Consider the following 22,970-nt stretch of genomic DNA (forward strand, 5'->3'; position numbering starts at 1 on the left):
GCAACAGAGAGAACTGATTGGATTTGACTCATTATCCTCACACAGTAATTAAAGCCTGAGGGTGGATAGATGCTTGAACCATCAGACAAGAACATAATTTTGCACAAGTCAATCTAGACTTTGCATGCTCATATGCTCTCTACTCCTGTTAGTCTTTAAATCTATTCTTAATCTTACGTCTGTAGCTGCAGTGCACATAACAACTTTGCGCGCAAATCCGATATAACTGATGAGGAGTGATAAGAAAATCTTACCTGCAACCAGAGCCATGCCCAACACTTGAGAAAAGTTAAGAGAAAATGTTTGGTCTGTTATGTCAGTACTGACTAAAACAGGTGGCATTCAAAATGATTTTACATTTTCTGTACGACAAAGATTTGTCTTCATCAGCAGCGATGTGCTTTCAAACATAAAAGCATCTTCATTTCACCACCTCAGACAGTTTGACCTTGGGATGTATTATCACCGAGGCTCTCACAGAAACTATAGTGTCTTTCTCTGTGAAAGTTTGGCCTTGGAGGTATCCAGCAAGTATGCGACTGAGTCACAACAGGAGATTATACTTGTGGAGCTCTGTGGCTCGTGGTGTGTGCTTTTGGAAGAGTGTTTTTTTGTGATGATATGATCAGCCCTTTTAGCCTCTCTGTCTCCCAGTACTACTCATTAGCCTAGCACTGAAGCATAGAACTGGAAACATTTTGTCCAGTAGTGGGGAGGTTTCTTGTTATATAGGTCATTTTCCTATTTTTGCCCACATATACCAGTGGTATTATTAAAACACCCCTTACATCTACATATACCCTTAGCATTAGAGCTAACGCAAAGAGCTAACTCCCTCATAAGTTTTAGGTTAGTTCTTTAGTAAAGCTGGCGAGGAAGAACAAGTAATTTTACAGTCATTGGACAGAACTGAGAGGTCTCAGTGATGGGGATCCCTCTCCAGCTGATCCCAACCAATTTCTAGAGCTCCCTATCAGCTTAGTGCTGCATCTTAGCGACTCACTTAGCACTGCGAGTTAGCGTAATGACTCACTGGAGCATGGCCTGTCACCACAGACAGGCTGAGGCGATGTGGCCAGAACTGTCACATCCAGGCAGCCTTCAAGCTGAGGAGTTGTGACAAAGTGACATGCTGAGACAAACCTAAAGGCCTAACATGAGGGTGCGAGGGGTGGGGGCAGCCTGAGCTTGTGGGACAGTGCGTGTGCATGTGTGTGTGTGACTTTGGATGGGAGGGAGAAATGCTGGCCTCAAAGCTAGGATGCTATCTCATCTCTGACTCCTCTGCTGCAGGCAAAGGAGACAGAAGAGATGAGATGAGGAGTGACTGTATAGGGAGTCACCAGTCTTGCTATAAGGTCAGAACACAAAGCAGTGCCAAAATGACACACATCCACTGTGATGGAGCTGAGTCGCACAAGCACACAGGAGGAAGAAATGGAATGGCACAGCAAATGAGACAGGGTAACAATGGAAAAAGATAGAAACCTTCAAACAAAGTGCTGGCAGCAGATGAGCATAACGACTATTCTTTGTGGAGGCACAAGGTCAGTGACATAAAAGAAATGAGGCAGACAGATTCGTGGGAGAGGAGGCCTCCTATTGTTGGGATCTGCTCAATAAGACAGCTTCTCTCCTCAGCAGCCCCGTCCTCTAACAGAACTGAATTACAACATAGCCCATAACATTACATCATTCATAAGAGAATTAAATGTGCCCCTGTTGGAAACGGGATACTTACACTCTCACACAACACACACTCAGGCATTTGCAATTACGGACAAGCACATACACACAAACTCTCGCAGGCAAATGCACACAAGCTCTACCCATCATCCATCCTCAACCTCAAGAACTCTCTCTCGCTCTGTGCGTTGACAAACTTTGCTGTGGGGGGAACTAGCAGGCATTGCATAGATATTAAGACGGGTGGTTAAAAAAACCGCTGAGACACTGAACAACATACACACAAACTTGAGGAGGGAGGCGAGACGGGACGTGCTCATACTGTCAAACCACTTCATTGCTAGCCCTGGCGCCTAATTATGCAATAAAAGTGCCTCAACACGGGGAATCGGCATAGCCCAAAATAAAAATCAGCCTGCCTAAAAAGTAGGAGATTCACCGGGTGTAAAATATCCTCCATCTCCCCGGGGAAGGGAGCAGTGCTACAGGCCCAGCACAACTCTATTCTGTTCTATGTTTCCAGCACATATCAGAGGAGGCAGGCCAGCAGACAGTGAGTCAGACCTAGATTCATATAAACACTGTGCTGGGGTAAAACTGCTGGTGCTGCAGGGAAACAGCCACAGGGATGAGGGAGGAATGGAGTAGAGACAGAGAAGCAGAGAGAGGAAAGCGGGGAAGTTGGCGAGGAAATGAAGAGCAGAAGCAAGTGATGAGAAAAAAGAAAGTCAAAGTGTGGAGGAGAGAGGGGAAGACGGAGTGAGTAGCTTGTGCGGAGTGCTGTCAGAAAAAAAGGTGTGTGCAAGTATGAGTCTGTGTGTGTGTGTGGATTTGAAAAAGTCGTAAGTCGCAACCGGAGACCTGTTAGGAAAGATGAGTGTCAAAGCCCGGCCCCGCTGCTGCATTAGACACTTAATTAACCTCCTTATACACTAAGCCAAAGGTCCGGACGCTTGGACAGTGTGTACGCCTGAGTGTATTTTCACTCTGCATGTTTATGAGGTGATCGATCTGTTTGCGAGTATACTTATGTGGTTAACTACAGCACGGAGGATTTTGTGTGCTCCTCTACTTTCATGTTTTCATAGCTACAGCATGAATTAAAATATTCCTCCTACACTTACAGGCCATTGTATTCACTTGCACTGTAATGAGTAACACTGTGAGTTTCCTCCTCTCTCTGTGTTTTTCTTTTTCACCTCACACCATCCCTCAATCCCTCATCTAATTTCATCCACCTGGAAACAATCTCATTTACCTTTACTTGTCCCCAACACACTCCCCTCATTCTCCCCACCTCTTAGCTTCACCTTCCTTCCCAGCCCTTTACCTCTAGTTTCTCATTTCAATTCCATTCTCCTCCTTTACTCCCTTTCACTGTATTGCCACCCTCTCTGCTGTGATCTAGCTCTGTCTTTCTTCACTTCTCTACTCTCTCTGCTCTTGGTTTCCAGCCGTAAGCTGCTGCTATTAACTATCACTCTGCATTCCACAGAACACGAGATAAGCAAATGCCCACATTCTTAATCACATAACATGCTTGATACATACACACCTTTGTACATGTTCACAAACCAGCCGTCTCACATACACACACATGCAGTCCTGTACGGCTACAAAGCCTCAAAGTTACACACCACGGCCCGGAGAGAACAGAGGCAGCTATCACGCGACTGCACAAACAGGAACACAGTACTCAATCCTTGATGTAGAAGCTTGTTTGCAGTACACAAATCAATGTACACAAACTAACATGCCCTTGCATACACACGACTACAAGCAAACACAAACACACAAACACACAAACAAAATGGGCGCAAACACACATACACTAACATGAATGAATAAACAAAAAGGCACAACCCCGTATACAGTCACAAGCACATGAGAGCGGCGTGCGTCATCTTCAAAGTGAGGTTTGAAAGAACACGCCGCCACACCGCCCCGTCGGTCCCTCCTTCTCCCCCCCGACCCCAACGCCCAATATATGTTCAAAGGCCATCCATTAACCTTTCACTCACACAGGCCTCTCTGTGATCTACTGCTCTCAGCCAAGGGCTTTGAAGAGCACAGTAACTCTCAGCACCAGGGAGCGAGCAAGGGAGGTAGCGAACGAGATATGACAGAAGGCAGAAAGAGGCGAAGAGAAACGAATAACAACGACAAGAGATGTGCGCTGCTAACGGACGGGAGGTAGAGGGTAAGGAAAGGAGGAAAATGTGGCTTGCAGGAGGCAGTGGGGTTAATCTCAATGATGGAAGCTCGATAGAAAGTGGGGCGAGTGATGGGGAGAGCTGAGAGTTTAAAAAGGAGGAGAGCAGAAACGATGATGGGCGAACAGAATGGGAGGCCAGGAAAGAGATAGGAGGGAGTGTGTGGGGAAGTATCTCACAGCGCAAAAAGGGGGTATAATAGCTAAGGTTTTTGGGGGGGGGGGGGGGGGGGGGGCTGAGAGACTGGATGAAAATGAGAGGAGAGAAGTGAGAAGAACTGACTGTTGCAAATAAGATGAGAAAGCAACAGAAGCTTGAAAACACACACACAAGGGGCACTGAGAGAGAATAGGGAGAAAAAAGGCTTTAGAGCAGCTCTTTATTGCAAAATCCAGATGATATGCAATATTCACAAGCCACTAGATTAGCAATTAGTGTCAGTAAAGGCTGTGGATTTCAGCTTTATGAAAGAGAAAAGCCACGCTAAAGCATACTCAAAAGTCATTTTCAGACAAAATGGGAGCATTTACTTGTCTCAGTGAACACACAACATGCAGTTTGGATGGCCTTGGTCTATAAAAATCCAAGCTATTAGAAATGAACTTGTCTCTATAGTTTATTATTTATGTCATTTAAGTCCAGCAATAGTCAACTGCCTCTGTGATCCTGCAACTAATATTTGTGTCAAAGGAGAATTGGTCAAAGTTAGTAACTGTACTCTTCTACTGAGCATCCTTCCCATGTGAACTCGGGACAAAGTTACCGTGTAGAATTAATTACAAATAATAAATCACTGCAAAGTACCAGGTGTTGCAAGCAGGAGCAATGTGAACCTGACAGGATACAACATGCCTGTCTCTAAGAAATTCTGTTTTTCCAATTACAGTGTGGTTGCTCATGTAATCAGTCACTGTCTGAATTATGTTCAGAGGCACCTTAAAAAAAATAACTACATTAAACTATGCTGAAGTTGCCAGGATAGTGGCTGAGGTAACACCGGAGACTAATTTTGAATTAAGTTCAAACAACAAATGTACTTGGCTGAATAAGTATATATATATATATATATATATATATATATATATATATATATATATATATAAACAGTATTTGTAATTACCAAATCCATTTTTGCTTCTGTAATAGGTATTCCACTATTACACACCAGGTCTTTAATCAAAGTGATATTTTTAATGCTAAAATGTAATTATTGCTGTTATCCATGAATTTTCAAATTTACTGTTTTACAAAAAAGCAGAAAAAATGTGAAGCACATTATGATTTTTTGATTAAGATGCCATTTTTTATTTGCATTCCTGAGATGAAAATTTGTCTTAGTGACTGAATGTTACACTTACACAGATGTCCAATGTGTTATTTGCCAAATAAATAAATAAATAAATAGAAAGGTAAATATATAGGTTTTTGACAGATTTCTAAAACATGTTTTTTGTTTTTTGACAGGCTATTTAACAAGTGTGTTAAACACACACGCACACACACACACACACACACACACACACACACAGATATATATTCTTCATTTCATGTCTCAGATCTCTATCCACAAAAATGTGCAGTGAGTGCTTAAATATGACCATAAAAATAGCGAGTGGGTACTGTACTACATATGAGCAAGAACATACAAACCACTATGATAATTGTAGTGACACTTGAAGTAAAGCAAAAGGAAGAGCTAATACATTTTTGTCACAGCAGTCGATCACTTTCTTCAAATCTTTGAGGTAGAGCGCTGACTTTGGTGAGTGATGCACTTTCTCAGCGCCTTTGTAGTTCTAAAAGTATTTATGAATGCAAATTAATTGCATTCAGAATTAATTTCAACAAGGAAAGGATCTTTACTATGTTCCCGTCATGGACTCATTTAAATGCAACTGAATCTAATCAACTAATTCAGTGATTTAGTTCAACTAATTCAGCTTCAGTGCTCTGCTTGACATATACTCAAGTGAAAAGTGTAGAGCTGTGAGTTAACAAAATGAAGGGAATAAGGAAATACAAAATGCTGCTTGTGAAGCCTCAAAGTTACATGCTGTTTAGGATAGTACACGGCGACAAAAAGCTATGTGTTAGTAGCACTCTTTTATTGCCTCCTCTAAAGATATTATTGGCATAAGCCTGTCAGAGTCAGCTCTTATGAATTTATGAGTAGGTCACTGTTTTAAAATTACAATTTTAATATTTCTGCAGGACTGAAAGACGTGTCTTTAACTGTGCAAATTCAATATTGGATTTTAAGACCCTCACTCACTCATTTTTTTTTTTAATCTTTGCTCCCACTTTTAAATTTAGGATATGGCAACATTTGGACCTGGAAAAAACTGTCAGCTCAGACATTTTAAAAAAAGCATCTGTCTTGCAACAGCATAGTGAATTCTTTATGTAGCCCTCCATTACGGCTGTGCGATATGACCAAAAGCTCATATCCATATCATATAAGACATGTATCCTCCTGATAACGATATAAATCACAAAAATTTAACATTTTCTGTAAATTCTGTGAATCTCGGCTCGACTTGCGTGAAGTGTTTCCAGCTGGGCGTCGTGTACCTGGAGTCGAGTGTTTTAACGATGTATGAAACTATACATTTTTAGACATAAGTTTTAACGTATATAAGTATTAATTACAACGCGTGCTGCGGGGAAAAGCCTGTTCTAACATTTGAGTCTAAGGTTTATTTTTTAGCACCTGACGGCTCTTTTTTTGCTTCTCATCCGTAAATACTCTGCATACTCTTTCACGTGATTCAGTTTATTTTGAAAAGTCTCAGCAGGATCTTGAGCTTTATTGTGAAAGGTTTATGTGGAAAATAAACAAGCGGACACGCGATGGCTTTACCGTCTTGTTGCTAAGCACAACGCATAAAAACAGGCGCTTGTGTGTGTGGTTATATTAAATATAAGAGAAAGAGAGAACTTTAAGAAATTAATATAGCCACTACAGTGACCATCAAAACGATGAAAAAATATTGCCGTAAACAGTTTATTTTGCGACACCACGAAACAAACAATAGATGTTTTTATATCGTCGTCCGATATATATCGTTATATCGAACAGCCCTACTCTCCATGGAACAAAAAAAACAAAACAAAACACCGAGCCCTGCATTACAGAAAGCAAAAGCATACACTGAGAACAGTCCCCATTCAAACATTGTGTCACCCTTGGAGAACAGTCGAGAGACTAAGCACTTTGTTGAGAAGATGTGTAAAAACAGCTAGTCCCCTATCCTTAAATAATAGCTACTGTTCAGGGGAAAAGGCAGGGAAGGAAAAAAAGCCAGGCAGAGGAGGGGAAGACAGATAAAAATGTCTGCGTGTGCACTAAAGGACCAGGGGCCTTTCCACACGACTGATCTGAGAGCAAAGGCTTAAATACAGGGGAGATGAGAACAGATTCAACCAGTCAGCTGGCACTGCCATCCTGGTATGAGTGGCACACACAAACACACACACGCACACATACACACAAAAAGGCTCATACGCACATCTATCTGGATATGTCAGCACTCTCACATAAACACAAAGATCCATACAGACTCTCGCATGCACACATCACCATGCACTCATGGACATACAGGCACATTATGCACTATACTGTATGCTTGCAAATTCATACCCATCACATTGCAGACTGAAAGGACCTACAAATAGCCTTGTAATGGTCTTCCTGCCACCACTGGTGCACATAAATACGAATACACATGCACACAGCAACGCTTTACACTGTGCTAAATGAAAGTTCTGTGTCAGGGCTTCATCACGTACAGCGCAGCTGCCTGCAATGCCTGCCACATTAAGCAAGCCTAATGGGCTTTCAGATCAGCAGCACTATGTATGAAGGGTGGTACATTCTCAAGCATTCTGTGGAATCAGCGGGACATTCTGTTTGTCAAGGTACGCATGTCAGGCTGTCAGGGAGACTGCCGGGACAAAGGGATGGAGGGATTTTCTATATGCCAGTATGATTATGACTTTATTTGCTTGTGTTAGTATGAGTTTGTATTCACAGATGAAAATATTGTCTTTTGTCTCACGCAGCCATTGGATTTCAAAGACAAATGAAAAACTGCACAGTGATTTAAGGGGATAAATATTCACTATGTGAGGCGTACGTGTACAAAGCTCATGCTGGTTAAGAACATTTGCACTAAAGAGCTACTTCCAGAGTAGAATAAATGGGTGTGTGTTAAGGGTAAATATTAGAATGTGCAGCCAGGAGCAGAGTGAGGTTAAAGCATCGCAGATTAGTCGGGACACGGAGGATGAGCAGGGAGTACACATTAGACTGTGAAGCCATGTGTGATGATCATGCAGGTTTCCAAATGAGCTTTGATTAGTCTAAGAGGGATTTCAGCAGATCTCATCACATCAAAACCCTGCGCTCTTCCTTTAAATTCCACTTCCCTTGTTCTCCTTTCTTTTTCTCTCCTGCTCCTCTGGTCACACTATAAAAGAGAGAATGAATTTCAGCCAAAATTTGACTGCCAAAATTATGTGCACCAAAACAGTGTGGGTGAACATGAGCCAATGTAAATGTGCAATGTGCCTGATTCCAATAGAAAAAAAAATCTTCTTAATTTCATCCAACCAAATGTTCTGTCTGTGCGCTGATAGTGATTGTGACTGATTATTGCTGTATTATTACTATTCCTGAAGTGCCAGGTCATGCAGATAGGTGGAGGCTTATTTTCATACAAATATATACACCCACAAGTAAAACACAAAGCAACATGATGCCAGTGGCCTAATGGAACACAACATGGGCCACACAGATCTGATGCAACCAAAGGAGAAAAAAGAATAGCTTCTCAAATTAGAGCCACACCTGTCCAATCATAGCTTTCACTGGGGAACTGTTAAATCCAATATTGATATCAGCACTAATATGAAAACACACCTTACTGTTCCCCACTTTCTTCATCGCTAGCTCCTCCCTGCGGTAACCATGTGTCCTTAAGCTCCTCCTCTTCATTCTGGCTGTCCATCACCCAGCGGCTCATTGGCACAGAGTTGACGGAGAACATACAGCAGATGGTGTGCTGCTGTCTGTGTGGCAGGCCACTAGCAGGACACCCAGCAGCCCCTCCTTTCCCTCCTCGGCCCGCTGCCTACCCCTGCAATTCCCGTTCCTTCCCTCATACATATCTTCCAACAAATACACAACACCCTACAGCATCACTTCATCCCATCCAGGTCACCTGCTGCCAAGCTTACAACAGCTAGCGCACATGCGACACAAAACGAAACATCTTATGGTACATGGCACATTCAAGGAGGTCACACATATGGCACCATTACATGCACGGATTCCCCCTTATTCTCTTGCCACGCTCCAACTAACATCAAGATGACAAGAAATTTTATTGACATTCTCACATCCACCTTGCTCAGACACTCTCTCTCTCTGTCTCCTGTAGAGAGAGTTCAGTTAATGAAGTGCAGCTTTTCTAGCCTGGTCAGCAAGTCAATACACTTACAACCTTTATCACATGTATAAATATTGCATCCTCATTTGCAGTAACCTCAGGCCAGGCCGACTACAAGTAACGGTGAAACCAACAGAAGCTTACAGTGTGTAAAACAGTCTAAGCTGGCTCGTTGAGTTAAAACAGAATCTTAACGCATAAATTCTGAATCCAGATGCACACATGTGCACTCGTCATGATATAGACAACACTAGAGAATTTTAATATTACATACCCTGTGAGGATGGAGCAATGTTGCTGGAAGCCACAGCACAAGTGAAGACGATCCAGACTGCAAGAGCCATGCTTGAGGCCGAGAAGTGTAAGGAACTGGTCTAGGTGGTCAGAGGTGGTCAGCAGGCACAGGTGAGTTGGGGGGCACTTCCTCAGCTTACACCCACTTTGAGGGTGAACCTGCAGGCAAAGGGGAAAGAAAAAACACGGAATTAGGAGCCTCTTTAAATTCTGTATGTGCATACGTCAAGAAAAAGGAAATTATTTTTTCTTCTCTGTACAGCATTTAAATGAGAGAAGAGGAGAGGAGAGGAGAGGAGAGAGGCTCCCCCTGTGGTGGTCAGGTAGAATGATCAGTTGGGAAATCGGAGGCCATTTTGTGCAAGATGGCTTGGCAACAGCTGTTGCCACTACCAGCTCATCACTCTCAAGTGTTTGGACGCTTGATTGAATCAGACTTGCTACATATGTTTTGGGGCTGTTAACAGAGTTATTTTCACGTGAAAAATGCATGTCTTCTCTATGTGTGCGTGTGTTTGTGTTTGCAGGCGTGCATACAAATCGAGACAGTGAAAAGCGGTGACTCAGTCAGCGGTGCTGCGGGGCTCACACATCTCATTTGCCTAATGAAATAAATCACAATCTGGAACTTGAGCTCTGATTTTTTGACAGTGGAGCCTGCTCTGCCCCTTCAGGGGCTAGAAGGCAGAGAACAGTAAAGATGGTATCGTTATAGCTAACACTGCTCCTGCTGAGTTTGCTGATGGAGCAGACAGATTGGTCTACATCTCTTTGTGTTGTATGAGTGTTTGTTTGTTTTAGTGGGGAGCCGGTTGCTTTGTCTTATTTCATTTACTGCATGATACACACACATGCTCTCTCACACACACGCTGGGATACTGTATGGAGCTTTTATTGACTCCATTCATTTTCTGTGCTCTATACCAGTTTCAACTAACCTACAGTCAGCACTTCACTCTTGCTACCAATCAGCCACATAACATAACGCATGCTGAATATTATTTAAGTCCACTCAAGAACACCACCAGAATACACACTTGTGACTTATCAGGGTCTGGATACAAGATATGTCTGCAGTATGTGGCATTGGGGCTCTAGTAGATTTGGGGACATCATGGATGGCTTTGCTCCATGGTATGGTCTGTTGAGTTTGGATTTGGGATCAGTGCTTTGGCTTTTCTGGTTGTATTTCTTGGGTTTCCTCAGGCACTTTTTTGCAGTATGAGTGCATTTTCCAGCTTGGTGGTGCCAACACCATGAGCAGGATGCTTTGCTCAATTTTTTTTAGCTTTCTGGGATGTGTCAATGTAACATTCAGATGTAGAGCATCAACTTTTCCGTTCACTTTGGCTTTCAACAGTTTTAATGTTGTGGTCGATGGTCTATTGTGACAGTTTTAGCTCCACATATTTGTGTGAGATAAAAAAAAAAACGAATCCTAATCTAGAGCCAAACTTTCCAAATGCAAGAAAATAAATCTCGCTTAATCACACACAAAAGATCAAACATAAAAATGCATGATTGTGATAAATCTTTAAGATGACAGATTTAGTGCATATTGCAGACTATGTGACATCCTCAAATAGTTCAGAGAAATTTTTATCATACTATGTGTATATCTGTACAAAAATAAATGTAATCCTAATCTTGATTATAAACCTGAACTTAGAATACAAAACAGACAGTTGGGATTATAAAAGTCCCTGCATTTTTCATTTATCAAAGCTTTTCATCCTGCTAAATATGTCAACACACACAACATCACGCAGGCATGGCAGTGCTTTTCATCTGGTAGCAAAGACGGCAGGGCGTGAGCGGCTTCGCCCCTCTCTTTATCATCGCTGATTTGGTTTTTCCTTCGACCTCTCCAGCCCCGCCTCTTTGTGACCTTCTCTGATATTTAACCTCTTCCCCAGTGGCAATGCAGGCCCACAACCTGCCCGGGTGTCGCTGCATGGATTAGTATGTTGGATATCGCAGAGTACAAGCAAGGCAGAGAGAGAGAGATGCAGAGAGCAAATAGCAAAGAGGGAGAGAGAATAAAAGCAGAACTGAGTGGCAAGCACATTCACAGCAGCTGTTCTTTGCACCAGCGTTTATTTCTATCATACACTGTATGCACAACACACAGACACACACACACAACCTCTGAACTAATGCAGCTTGTGCCTTAATTTGAGTGTTGTGTGACCACCCTCTATGATCAGCAGTTGAGAGAAAAGGACATGCTCAGAGGGAGGGCAGGAGGGACAAAGAAAAAGTAGAAGAGCAGTAAACAAACAGCAATAGACATGCAATGTACTACTCAGCTCCACAGCTCTCACGGCATTTACTCTCAAGCTATCCCGCAGCCCCCACCTCATCCCCAATCTGCAATGACACGCATTTGTTTTTCCTACCAACATTTGTGCTTCAGTGTAAGAAAAATCTGTCTTTTCTCCTGTTTCTTTTGATTGTGCTTCTTTCTGTGCTTTTCAACAATAGCTCTCCTGTGGTCTCTGAAGAGGGCCGGGTAAAGAGAGCAAGGAGGGAGGCAAGGCTGGTGATTGAGGGAGAGAAGGAGAGAGAGAGGGAGCTGGGTGGATAAATTGGTTTTATTTTGTGACAAAAAAGAAAGCTGGCATTATGAAATGTTCATTTTCAGTGTGATGGGGAGGGAGAATGGAAGGAATAAAGGAAGAATGCAAGGCCAAAGTGAATGAAATGAGACAAAAAGAGATGACAAAACAAAGGAATGAGGTGATCAAGAAATGAAAAGAGAGGAAGCATCACACAGACCGAGTAACTAACAAATAAAGAACAAAAAGAGAAAGGGAAGTGAAGTGAAGGATGACTTTCTGTACAGGGAGAATAAATTCTAGAGAATGGGAGGGGAAACAGCTGAAAATAGCCAAGTGAGAACAGCAAAAGGAATAGTAAAAATGGACGAGTAAAGGCAAAAGGGAAAGTATTTCTTCTGCTTGTGTCTATGAGTCAGCGTGCCTCTGGGTGGAAGAAGGTTAGGACTCTTTGGAGGGTGTGAGATGGGTGTCTTCTCTCTTTGTGCTCTCCCTACTTGGAGGATGTTACATGCCTGAGGCCAAAGCCTGCCCTTTTGCACTGATCACATCCACCATTATTATCATCACTGTTTCTCTTCTAATAGAGCAGAACATCATATCCCTGTGAGACTGGAACCCACAAAAAGCGAGAGTGGACGGCAATTTCAGAGCACTGGTGTAAAGGTGAGGAGGATGACGAATAAAGCAAAGCCGGGCAAATGGCGATCGCTTGTGTTAACACAAAGACAAACGCGGCAGATTTACATTTAAGTGCACAGATCTGCTATCTTGTTTCACATGCTACACTCTGTTTCTTTAGCTATTAATTTACAGGCCGCCTTGATCCAAAGCAAATAACCTCATTATCCACTTCTATTGGATCATTACGATAATCACCATGATCATTAGAATCTGTTTGCTATGGCAGACATGCTCATCAAGAACAGGGTGACACAAGTCCTTTCAGTGCAGAGTGGGGGAAATGTTAAAAGCTGTGTGTGTCTGTCACATGAACCATTCACGTTAACCCCATCACTCAAATCATTTCTGTGCAGAAGAAAGAGGCATTTAGTAACATTACCTGACCAGAATCAAGAGACAGAAGAATAAAGAGTTTACGTAGACAGTTTTTGCTGCATAATTAGAAAAGCTGGTGCAACTCTCAGAGCTGCTACAGCTTCAGGCTTTCTCTCTCCTGTTTTCTTCCACAAAAGGGAAGTTGATATCAAGGTGGAGGAGACAAGTATGATAAGTGTGAGTGAAATCACTTTCTGTGTGTGTGTGTGTGTGACTGGCCAACGCCTCGGCAGAAAGTTTTCCAACTTGATTGAACAAACGCTGCAGCTTTTAAAGCAAATTTTCTGAGGTTTCCAAAAATAGCTTGTACCCATAAAGTGTTCTGGGACCTCCTAACATCTTAATTAGCATTTCAGTGCATTCGAAAATGAGGTATGCTGAGAGAACAAGCCAAAATCATGCATGGCAATGGGGGGCGACGCGGGGATCACGATAACACAAACACAAATTTATTCAGCTGGGAAAACACTCGTGATTGATTTAAAGATTTGACAGTCATAAATTATGACGGTCAGTTTCTTCATGCAAAGAGAAGTCTTTCCATCTGATGATGAAGCACAAGCGCTTCCCGTGCTATTAGGATTGATGTTTATGCCTCAGATGCTTCAACAACAAATAGTTGGTTCAGTAGCAAAGCTCCCGCTATGAAGGAAATGATTGCCTCCTAGCAACCGACACAGCCGAGCGTGCGAAACTGAATGGCAATAACTCACTTACAAATCAGAAAGTGATGCAAACTGCTGCATTAAATATTTGTAATCAAGTAAAAATTCAGTTCAAAAAGACATGCGATTAAATTGGAATAAATTGAAAACAAATACATGTTGTATTTACTCTGCGCTGCTTGGGTTTGGCATCAGTCATGTCCAAGGCAGGCACTTCATTTCAGAGGAAAGTATTATTTGCGGAGGTTATCTATGCCGTATTGTGTATAGTATGATGAGATGGCAAAGAATGACAAAAACCTGTGCTTTGCCTGGGGGCCTCTAAGTAATTCTCCCTCTGACTCATTGGTGCCGAAGCTTTGTCACACTCGATACTCCTTTGTACTCTCTTGAGTTAGGCAAGAGGGAGCCATACAAGGAAGTGTAACAATAAATTAGGATGAGATGGAATTCATTAATTACTTCTTCACCTCCATAAAACTAATCACTCGCCAAAGTGAATATAATTATCCTACTTTTCCTTTCGAAATGTACCAGACATACCATGAAATATCATTACCGCCACCATCTGCAATCAAGCTTTGCTGAGTGGGAGTCTGTACTTCTACTGACAAATCTGTCTTCCAAGATGCTGAGGTATGACAGTCAAATTTAATGATTAAATGATTATCCAAATTAGCCCAATTGGTAAGTTGGACTTAACAGTTACATCTGCATGTCAAAATTAATAGAGAACATGCAATCATATCAATCTGGTACTGACAAAGAGTTTCTCTTAATTTTAGTGCTATTTAAATTGAATGGATTGAATTTTGCTTTATTGAGAAAAAGTGATTCGAAAGAAAAGGAAATCATGAAATTTTCATTTCATTTCATAAGAATTGTGGCATTTTCCACAAAGTACAATATGAGCTCGGTACACTTAACATCTGATAGCACCTTGAATAAACCGCTGCCCTCCCAACCTCTTCATTGTTATCCTCCAGTTGGGCCTATCGTTAATCTCCCTAATCCTTTTTGGTAAAGCTAGCATGCTAGCAACGACAACATAATAGCATTAGATATTATTCCTACACAACAACCTGATTTTATTGCATTTGCATTGATGCTGAGCAGCCCACTTGCTTGACCATAGTGAGAAATGATAGCCTCCTGTTATGTTAACACGAGAGCAGTAATTTAGGATGGATAATATTGTTAAGCTAGCAGCAGCTACAGAAGCACATTCAGGTCAGATCATCCCAACACCTCCATTTACTGGGGTAGGTCAGTTAAGGGCGAAGCTCTGGTGTGGTAGTATCTTGCTGGCTGCAGCAGCAGGGCTGTTTATATAATGACACCATTGTGCCGTCTGTGTGCAGATGGAACATCAGAGCTCTTGTAATGGCCTGTGTATTAGGGCCAATGTGTTTGATTACTGACTCAGGGAGAGCAGGGATAGGCTGTGTAGTCAACAGGGAATAAGACTCTCTTCAAAAGAGCAACCCAGTGAAGAAAGACCTATTTGAAGAAACAGAAGGAAAGAGGGAAGAGACAAAAAACAGGGGGAGACTTTAATGGAAGTGTGCTTTAAGGGAATGCAAATGAGACAAGGGAATCTGCAGAGTTGCAGAACACAGTGGAGAGATATCAAACATGGCTAGTGTGGCTGCCAAAGAGGTAAAGGCAAAGGGAATGGGGAGTGAGAAAAAAAAGAGCCATTCTCACTTTATTCAACAGACACTCCTCTACATTATTTCCTGCTTCAGTATCAGCCCTTGGATGTAACTCTCCACAAACCCCAACCCACACACCTCCTCATCTCTAGAGTATATGCTTTGACTATTAATATTATTTCTCCAACAGTAGTAGTTGTTTAAAAAGTCACAGTACCTATAAAGCAGTCAGTAAGAGTCCAATATTCCTGAGGGACAGCTGTACATGCTAACCAGAGTACATGAATACCTGAAGGGGGTCGACTGTGTGCGATAACAGTGCAGCATCTGTGAATGAGCGATAGAGATAGGCTGCTGCTAGCCACCGAGTCAGTCTGTTCGTCAACACTGACACCGCGCTGAAGAGAAGCATGCTCCCAGCCTGGTCTTCAGTGTCTCCAGTGTGGCCTGTGATTTATTGTGGCTGTGGAGAGCTTGTCACTGTTCATTATTACTGATGCAACAGGAGGCAATGCCACTACCCATCAATGATTGCCCTGTGATGCCTGCCATGGCTGCCAGAGGAAGTGACCTTAGCACCCACCTGTCTTCTCACACAAATACTGGTTGCAGCCAAAGTCTAATGAGCTCTAATATCTTACGGGGATTAAACCCTTGACCCAGTTTGGCATCCATCCCTTAACCAATGTTAACCATTTCAAAAATATTTATTCAGCTTTATTCAGTCAATTTCGCACCAAACAAATGGCAAAGCCTTATTTTATACAACACATAACTTTATCTTGTTTCTAATGGGGGGTTTTTTCCTTCCCCATTCTTCCTAACCTCACAGTCAGATTAGATATGCTCACTATCTGTCAACCTGCGCTGTCAACTTTGTCAGCGTGAGTTGCACTGCAAATCAATGAAATGAAATGAATAATTCACTATGACCATTAAGTCTAAACAAAAAGAGTGATAACTGCCGGCTCCGACATTAATCTTATGAGCCACCAACAATGGATTATGATATAACATGATAATGTTATGAAATTGTACTCTCTAGTGACGCTCCATCCCACCCTTTTCACCGAGCTGTTCCCAGATGTCACTTGGCTGTGACTGGCAGGTTGCCACCCCAAGTGCCTGTGCACCGCCAGGCCCAGCTAGATCCATCTTCATTAAGGACAAAAGCGCTGTGAGTTGTGTGTGTTATTATCAGTGCCTATTAATCTGAAAGCTCCAACAAGGCAATCCCCGTCTCACTGTTGCACTACAGTTCACAACAGCAAAGCACATGGAATGAAGAAGCACACTATGGATGCAAACCAGACACACTGAGAGTGTGAGTGTCATCGCTAGCCAGAGCTCGCTCTCTCTAAAAGTAACAATGATAACAGACTTAAACAATTTGTAGATATTGTGTAGACAACACAAAGTGAGGTGGGAAAAAATGAATTCATAGCTGTTTAGCTACCTTTGGGATTCACCCGAGGCAAACTGTAGACACCACGTCCCAAGTGCTGGTTTATGCTAAGATGCACATAGTCAGGGCTCGGAGCACTTGCACACATGTTCGCACACATGCACAAAATCACACATGTACACACACTGAAGAGCCCACTGGGGCACCACATGTGATGTTGACCCAGTTTAGATCTGTGGCACAAAGTAGAGCAGGGATTCAGAACAAAAAGAGACAGTGACATTTAAAAATAGGTTGACATTCTTTTCATCTCATTGCTGAGGCCCATACAATGGAAGTATCCATCTTTTGTGTCAGTGGCACTATCCACTAATTATTCCGTTACATCTTCAACCTGCCACTTTAGAGACCGACATTCTTTACACGGGCATCAGTTTGGGTTGAATGAAGCTAGTTAGTCAGAAAGGCCTACTAAAATCTACGAATGTACGCATTTTATTGGGAAAAGGCAATTATTTGTTACAGATGAACTATTTGAATCATTTCCAATGAAGTCTGTGGAGGACTGTGATCACAGGGTGAGTAATGAAAAGTACCAACATTTTGTTTTTATAGATTTTTGTTTTGTACATTGTTGTACCGTGATTAGTTAACAAAAATTTGTGTTCAATTTTCCAGTCATCTTATGAGACGTTGCACTTCTATTTCTAAATATCTTTGAAAAAGCCACCTTTTAATTCATTTTCCAGGCTGATGGTTTGAGTTTCTAACACAATAGCTCAAGAGTGCTGTTTTTAGCAGCCCTAATGTCTAATTCGCAGTCTCATACACACACACACACACACACACACACACACACACACACACACACACACACACACACACACACACACACACAAAGACACGCAGCACTTCAGTGTGTTTTTTAGCTTTTCAAATGAGAGGACATTAATTAAACCTCAGATGATTACATCTGGACATTTATCACCACACTGCTTTCTCTCCTCATGATAGCCGAGAAGTAGATTAACTAGTTTATGCCAATTTAACTAAAACCAAAATTTAACTTGAACTGTACTCCCTTGCCCATCCATAGCTGTCTGGAGTTATCCAGAGAGATTATTCTGTTGTGGGTCACAGGACTAGAGTGCAGGTGTGTGTTATCCCAATGCAAACATATCTACCTTTTCCAAATGCACATGTCAGAGTGATTTGTATTGTGGAATGGGGTGAGTGTATGTTTATGTGTGTGTATGAGTGATGTATCTGATTTGATAGTACTGACCCCAATCTGCCTGCCAAGGTTATCCAGCTTAGGGATGTGCCGAGTGGGCATCAGGAGATTCTGACACAGCAGGCCTGACTGCCCCAATTTTAAAACATGGCTGTCAGTCAATTTCTTTCTTTTTACCCCATCTCTTTGTACCTCTCTGTCTACACACACACACACACATATTTGAAGACATGGACACAGCACACCAGCGGTCTTCATAGCCACTTAGGAATAACTGAGTAGCATTCACGGGCATGTGCACAAACAAAAACACATGCATCCTATTCAACTAAATGTCAAGTTAATATGTACTTGTAAACTGAAAGAACTAAACTGGTGATCATTTTTTAAGAAACACTGCTAAATACAAGTGCTGCAAACAGACAAGGGGCACATTCATGTTTCTGACACATTCCCTTTCAATCAGACAAGTGCATGCATTCATGCTATGAGGTCCTTGAGGAGGAAAACGTGGTGGTGGTCTGATTATTAGACAGGACCTCTGGGAGAAACAGCCCAAAGCTTGGGGGTTCAGTCAATCCGGGCATAACAGGTGCTACTTTACACTGTCTGCTTCTGTTAATTATCAACAAAGCAGTGCTGGAAACATTTACCGGAATTCACACCAGGTGAACACCCATTAGTGCATGGAGAGTACCCAGAGGGTCTGTACAGACCACCTCTCCAACTACAAATCATGGAGTGAAACTAAGCAACTATACACACATGAACCCAGAAATTAGATGCTAGCGAAAGTACTGTTCAGTATCCACACTGTGTAATACCATTACTCTTATTGTCCAAATATCCTCAACCCACTGCATTCAGTCATCATTACTGTGCAATATTTAACACGTTTCCGTAACCTTTCCTAATCTTTGTTTATTCTTGAATATGTACATAGCGCTGCAAAACTGTGCACCTTACCCCCCCCCCCCCCCCCCCATCCACCCCTAATTTCTTTTACATGTCTGTGCTGGATAGGAATTGCTTTTAATCTCATTGTACATGCGAATAATGACAATAAAAATGCATTCTTCTCTAGTCAATTCAAACAACAGAACTGCAAACGCTGCTATGCACTCATAGCACATGCAGTGGTAGATTTCTGAGTTACGGACACTGGGCTAATGGTTACACCTAAACACAAAAACATTCACACACAAGAAGTCAGCTCTGTCTCTCTCCTCAGTTTCTTTTTTTCTTTTCAAATACTCATTTTTCCCTTCATCCCTTCCTGTCCCCGGAGGCCCGAGTACATCAGTTCATCGACACATTTCAGTCTGGTCGGTGGGCTCTATGGAGCCTCCTGTTTGATGCGACCTTTCTGCCCTTTCGTTCTGGGAGTCTCAGGCATCTGGTCACTCTGAATCATTCCCTCCGTCTGCTTTTGTTTGGGAAAAAAGGTTCGGCAGAGAAAGGGAACCAAGCGCATAAAGGGAGATGAATCAACAGACATCTCATGGCGCCTGCTATCCAAGTGAAGTATAGTACTGTTTGAACTCATCCACCTTATCACCCCTCCCCTTCCACCCATCTCCCTTCAACCTTACATTTCTCCCCCTCCACACACCGTAATCCCCCTGTTTTGTGCCTGCATGCTCCCGAATCCCTCACTGGTTCTCATCCTATTTTCACATCTCATCATCATATCCCAGTTTGCTTCATTCCCATAAATAATGAAAGAGATTCTGACTGGGTGAAAATAAATAACTCTGAGCCAATCAAGTGGGGACTTGCAGACATTCCACCAGATGCTTTCACCAAAGCGAGACAGAGCTTTGGTGGCTCATATAAGAGATGTGTGTAGGCTATGAGGCCACTGAAAGAAAAAGTAAATTATTCAGGTGGCATTCTATTTTGCAGCAAAGTCGCCTAAACCAGTCTACTTTTGCTCTGCTTAGAAGACTAGAGCATAAAAAACAACAAGAAACCAAAAAAAAAAAACAACAAATTTTTTTTTCACAAAGTGAAAAACTTAAAATGCAAATAGGCATTCACTGACAACAGCACTCAGTCATAAACTGAAACACCCTTAAAGATAACTAAACACATGCAAATGAGCTGATTAGCTAAATATGCAAATTAATTCATTATTTGTAGAAGGCATTTATATGTTAATTGACATATGGCTCACTGAGGATTAATTATTTATATACAGTATACATTAAGCATAGAATAATTTACTAAAATGCATGTAGATAAAAAGATAACAATTATGTGTCTTTATTCTCGTCTTTCTGATCTGACATATTGCACTGACCAAAAGTACAAATTGAGAAAAATCTCACTCTCATGTTCATGAAGCTGAACAGAGCTTCTACGAATACTCCAAAGCAGAACGCTTGCTTTGCATTCAGAGAGGATGGGCGTGGAGGGAGTGATGCTAGCTGTGAAGCTCTGTAGGTTTCTCTATTCTCCTTCTCTCTCCCCTTCTTTTCTTCTCTTTTTTTATTGTGTCTAATCCCCGCTTTCTCTTGGCCCCTTTGACCTGTGCAGGTCTCACGTTTCTGGCTCTCGCAGCAAGCATCCAATCGATAGATGGATCTGACTTTACCCTGACTCAATAACCTTTCATGCACATCCTCTTCCTCTAAGGAGTGGATGCGCATGTGTGTGTTTGAGTGCGTGTGCCATTAGAGGAAGGCTCTGGGTCTGCATGTGCAAGTTTGTGCTTGCAAGGCATGGTTTTGGGCTTTTTTGGCAGAGTTGTTGATGTGTGTGTGCGTCTGTGTCTGCCAGCTTCAGTCTCTCACCCTAGGGCCTAGAAGTCACGGCAGTGTGAAAACAGATTGATTTCTCCCCTCCCACACACAAACAATTAACTACACAGCGCTCAATTAGACACACGCTGGAGACGCCTCCAGACAAGCCTTTGCCTTGACCTGGGATCTGTTTCCTGCACACCAACCTATAGTACTTCATTATGCCAACAAAGCATGAGAGGTGTGGAAGGTGATGGGAGCAACTGAGATGATAGTAGGAAGGCATTTATGTGCCTTGCTCGGACAAAATTAGCTCCTCCTGTTGTGCATGGCATCTTCCTAGGATTATGTGTCCCAGCACAAAATGAGCCAAGATTATCTTTAATGATGTCAACGGTGTGCAGTTTCATTTTCACTGGTGTTCACACACTGCTCCACAGCTTGCGCTGCTAGCTGAGTAAGCGGAGTTAGGATGCTAATTTAAAGACAGGGGAATTCCAGTGGAGCGTGGAACTATCTGTATCAGCCGCCCCATGTCCACCTTTGGGACCAATATCCACGTAACACATGTTGATCATCCAGTAAAGGACAAACAAGGTTGTCATCCCTCCGTCAGCTTTCTGTCACTTTTCATTTTTCCAAGTGAAACACTCCAGTGAGCATGTCTTTCTCTGTATCCCTCTCCCTTTCTGTGAGCCAAGACATTTGTCAGAATTTCAACAGTGTCCACTGCTTGAGTAAATCGAGCTTTGTTTGTTGGCTGCCTAGAAAAACATGTCTATTGTCTACGTCTACTCAAGCAAACACAAAATATCTGCTATTTACCATCCTTAAATCTTATATTAAAGGGTGATTAATTCAACTCCGAATGCAATTAATGCCACATCACTGTTGGTTTTAAAAAAGATTATTACATCATCTATCATAATTTTAACACATGATCAAAATACCATCAAAATTCATTCAAAATTCAAATTAACCAAATTCATTATTACCCAATGAAGAAAAAGACATAAAAGAAAATTAAAATGCATTTCCCTTCATAAACATAAACAAAGAGTGGGACTCAGGGCATTATTTCCACAGATATCTTTCCACTGCCACATGGCCAAGTCATGCCATGCTTTGCATGTGTCATTCATAACACATGCTTGGACTAAGGGAGATAATATAATTCTGAGAGAATGCGTGTGTGTGTGTGTGTGTGTGTGTGTGTGTGTGTGTGTTTATGAAAGCCACAGCAAATGAAAGAGAGAGAGAGAACGAAACTGAGAATTCATAGGAGTACAAGCTCCAGTGAGTGTTAACATTTCTAATTATCTCACTGTCACGTCTGGAGGCTAAGAAGATAACACCTGAAGTCACCAGGGTGGAGAGCAGGCACACACACACACGCACATAGTACACAAATACTCACACACAGCCAGTCCCACAAGCTGATACACCTCCCACCTCCTGCACTTCCATGCAAGGCCTTCAGATTTGTCTCTCTCTGCATGATTGCCTCTACCTCGCACTCCTCTTTTTCTACTGTTCCCTAATTTTTTCTCCCTCTTTTTTTGCAGTCACACCCTCTGCGTGAAGTATAAAGTGAGGTCCAGCTTGCAGGCTCTCCCCTGTTTACCTACGTATACACTGATGTCAAGACGCTGCCTTTGCCTCACCCCTGCTGCCCATTTGCAGGCAAGGCCATCACTATACTGCACATTTGCACTGATGTTTATCCTTGTCATGCCCATTGAACATGGTTTAAATCCTGTGTTTGATATTAAATCCCATGCTATGGGGCTTGAAGGTTACTCTACTGATCAAATAAGTACCAGTGGGAAGGCGGATGGATTTAACTGGTTTTAGTATGCACAACAGTCCATTCCGCCTCTGATCCTAGTGTACATCACAGCTGAGGGATTTGCATTCAACCCACAGAATAGTTTGTCCACTACCATTTCAATTTAAACCTGTTTTTTTTTTTAAATATACAGAGACATAAGATTTGACTTCACAGTA

At 42.2% G+C, this 22,970-nt stretch overlaps 1 protein-coding gene across 1 annotated transcript in view; it reads right to left on the reverse strand.

The window, feature by feature from the left end:
- The window catches only part of adgrl1a (adhesion G protein-coupled receptor L1a), a 102,453-nt gene that overhangs the window by 53,364 nt on the left and 26,119 nt on the right, over nt 1-22,970 (reverse strand). Inside the window, exon 2 of the mRNA XM_085454451.1 lies at nt 9,624-9,802. Coding sequence (XP_085310577.1) covers nt 9,624-9,693 — 70 coding nt within the window. The 5' untranslated portion in view covers nt 9,694-9,802. The remainder of the gene's footprint in view (nt 1-9,623; nt 9,803-22,970) is intronic.

Source organism: Copadichromis virginalis, linkage group LG4 (assembly GCF_057382275.1).
Source record: "Copadichromis virginalis isolate Kocher_CV1m ecotype Utaka linkage group LG4, C_Virginalis_male_GT1.1, whole genome shotgun sequence".
Taxonomy (NCBI): domain Eukaryota; kingdom Metazoa; phylum Chordata; class Actinopteri; order Cichliformes; family Cichlidae; genus Copadichromis; species Copadichromis virginalis.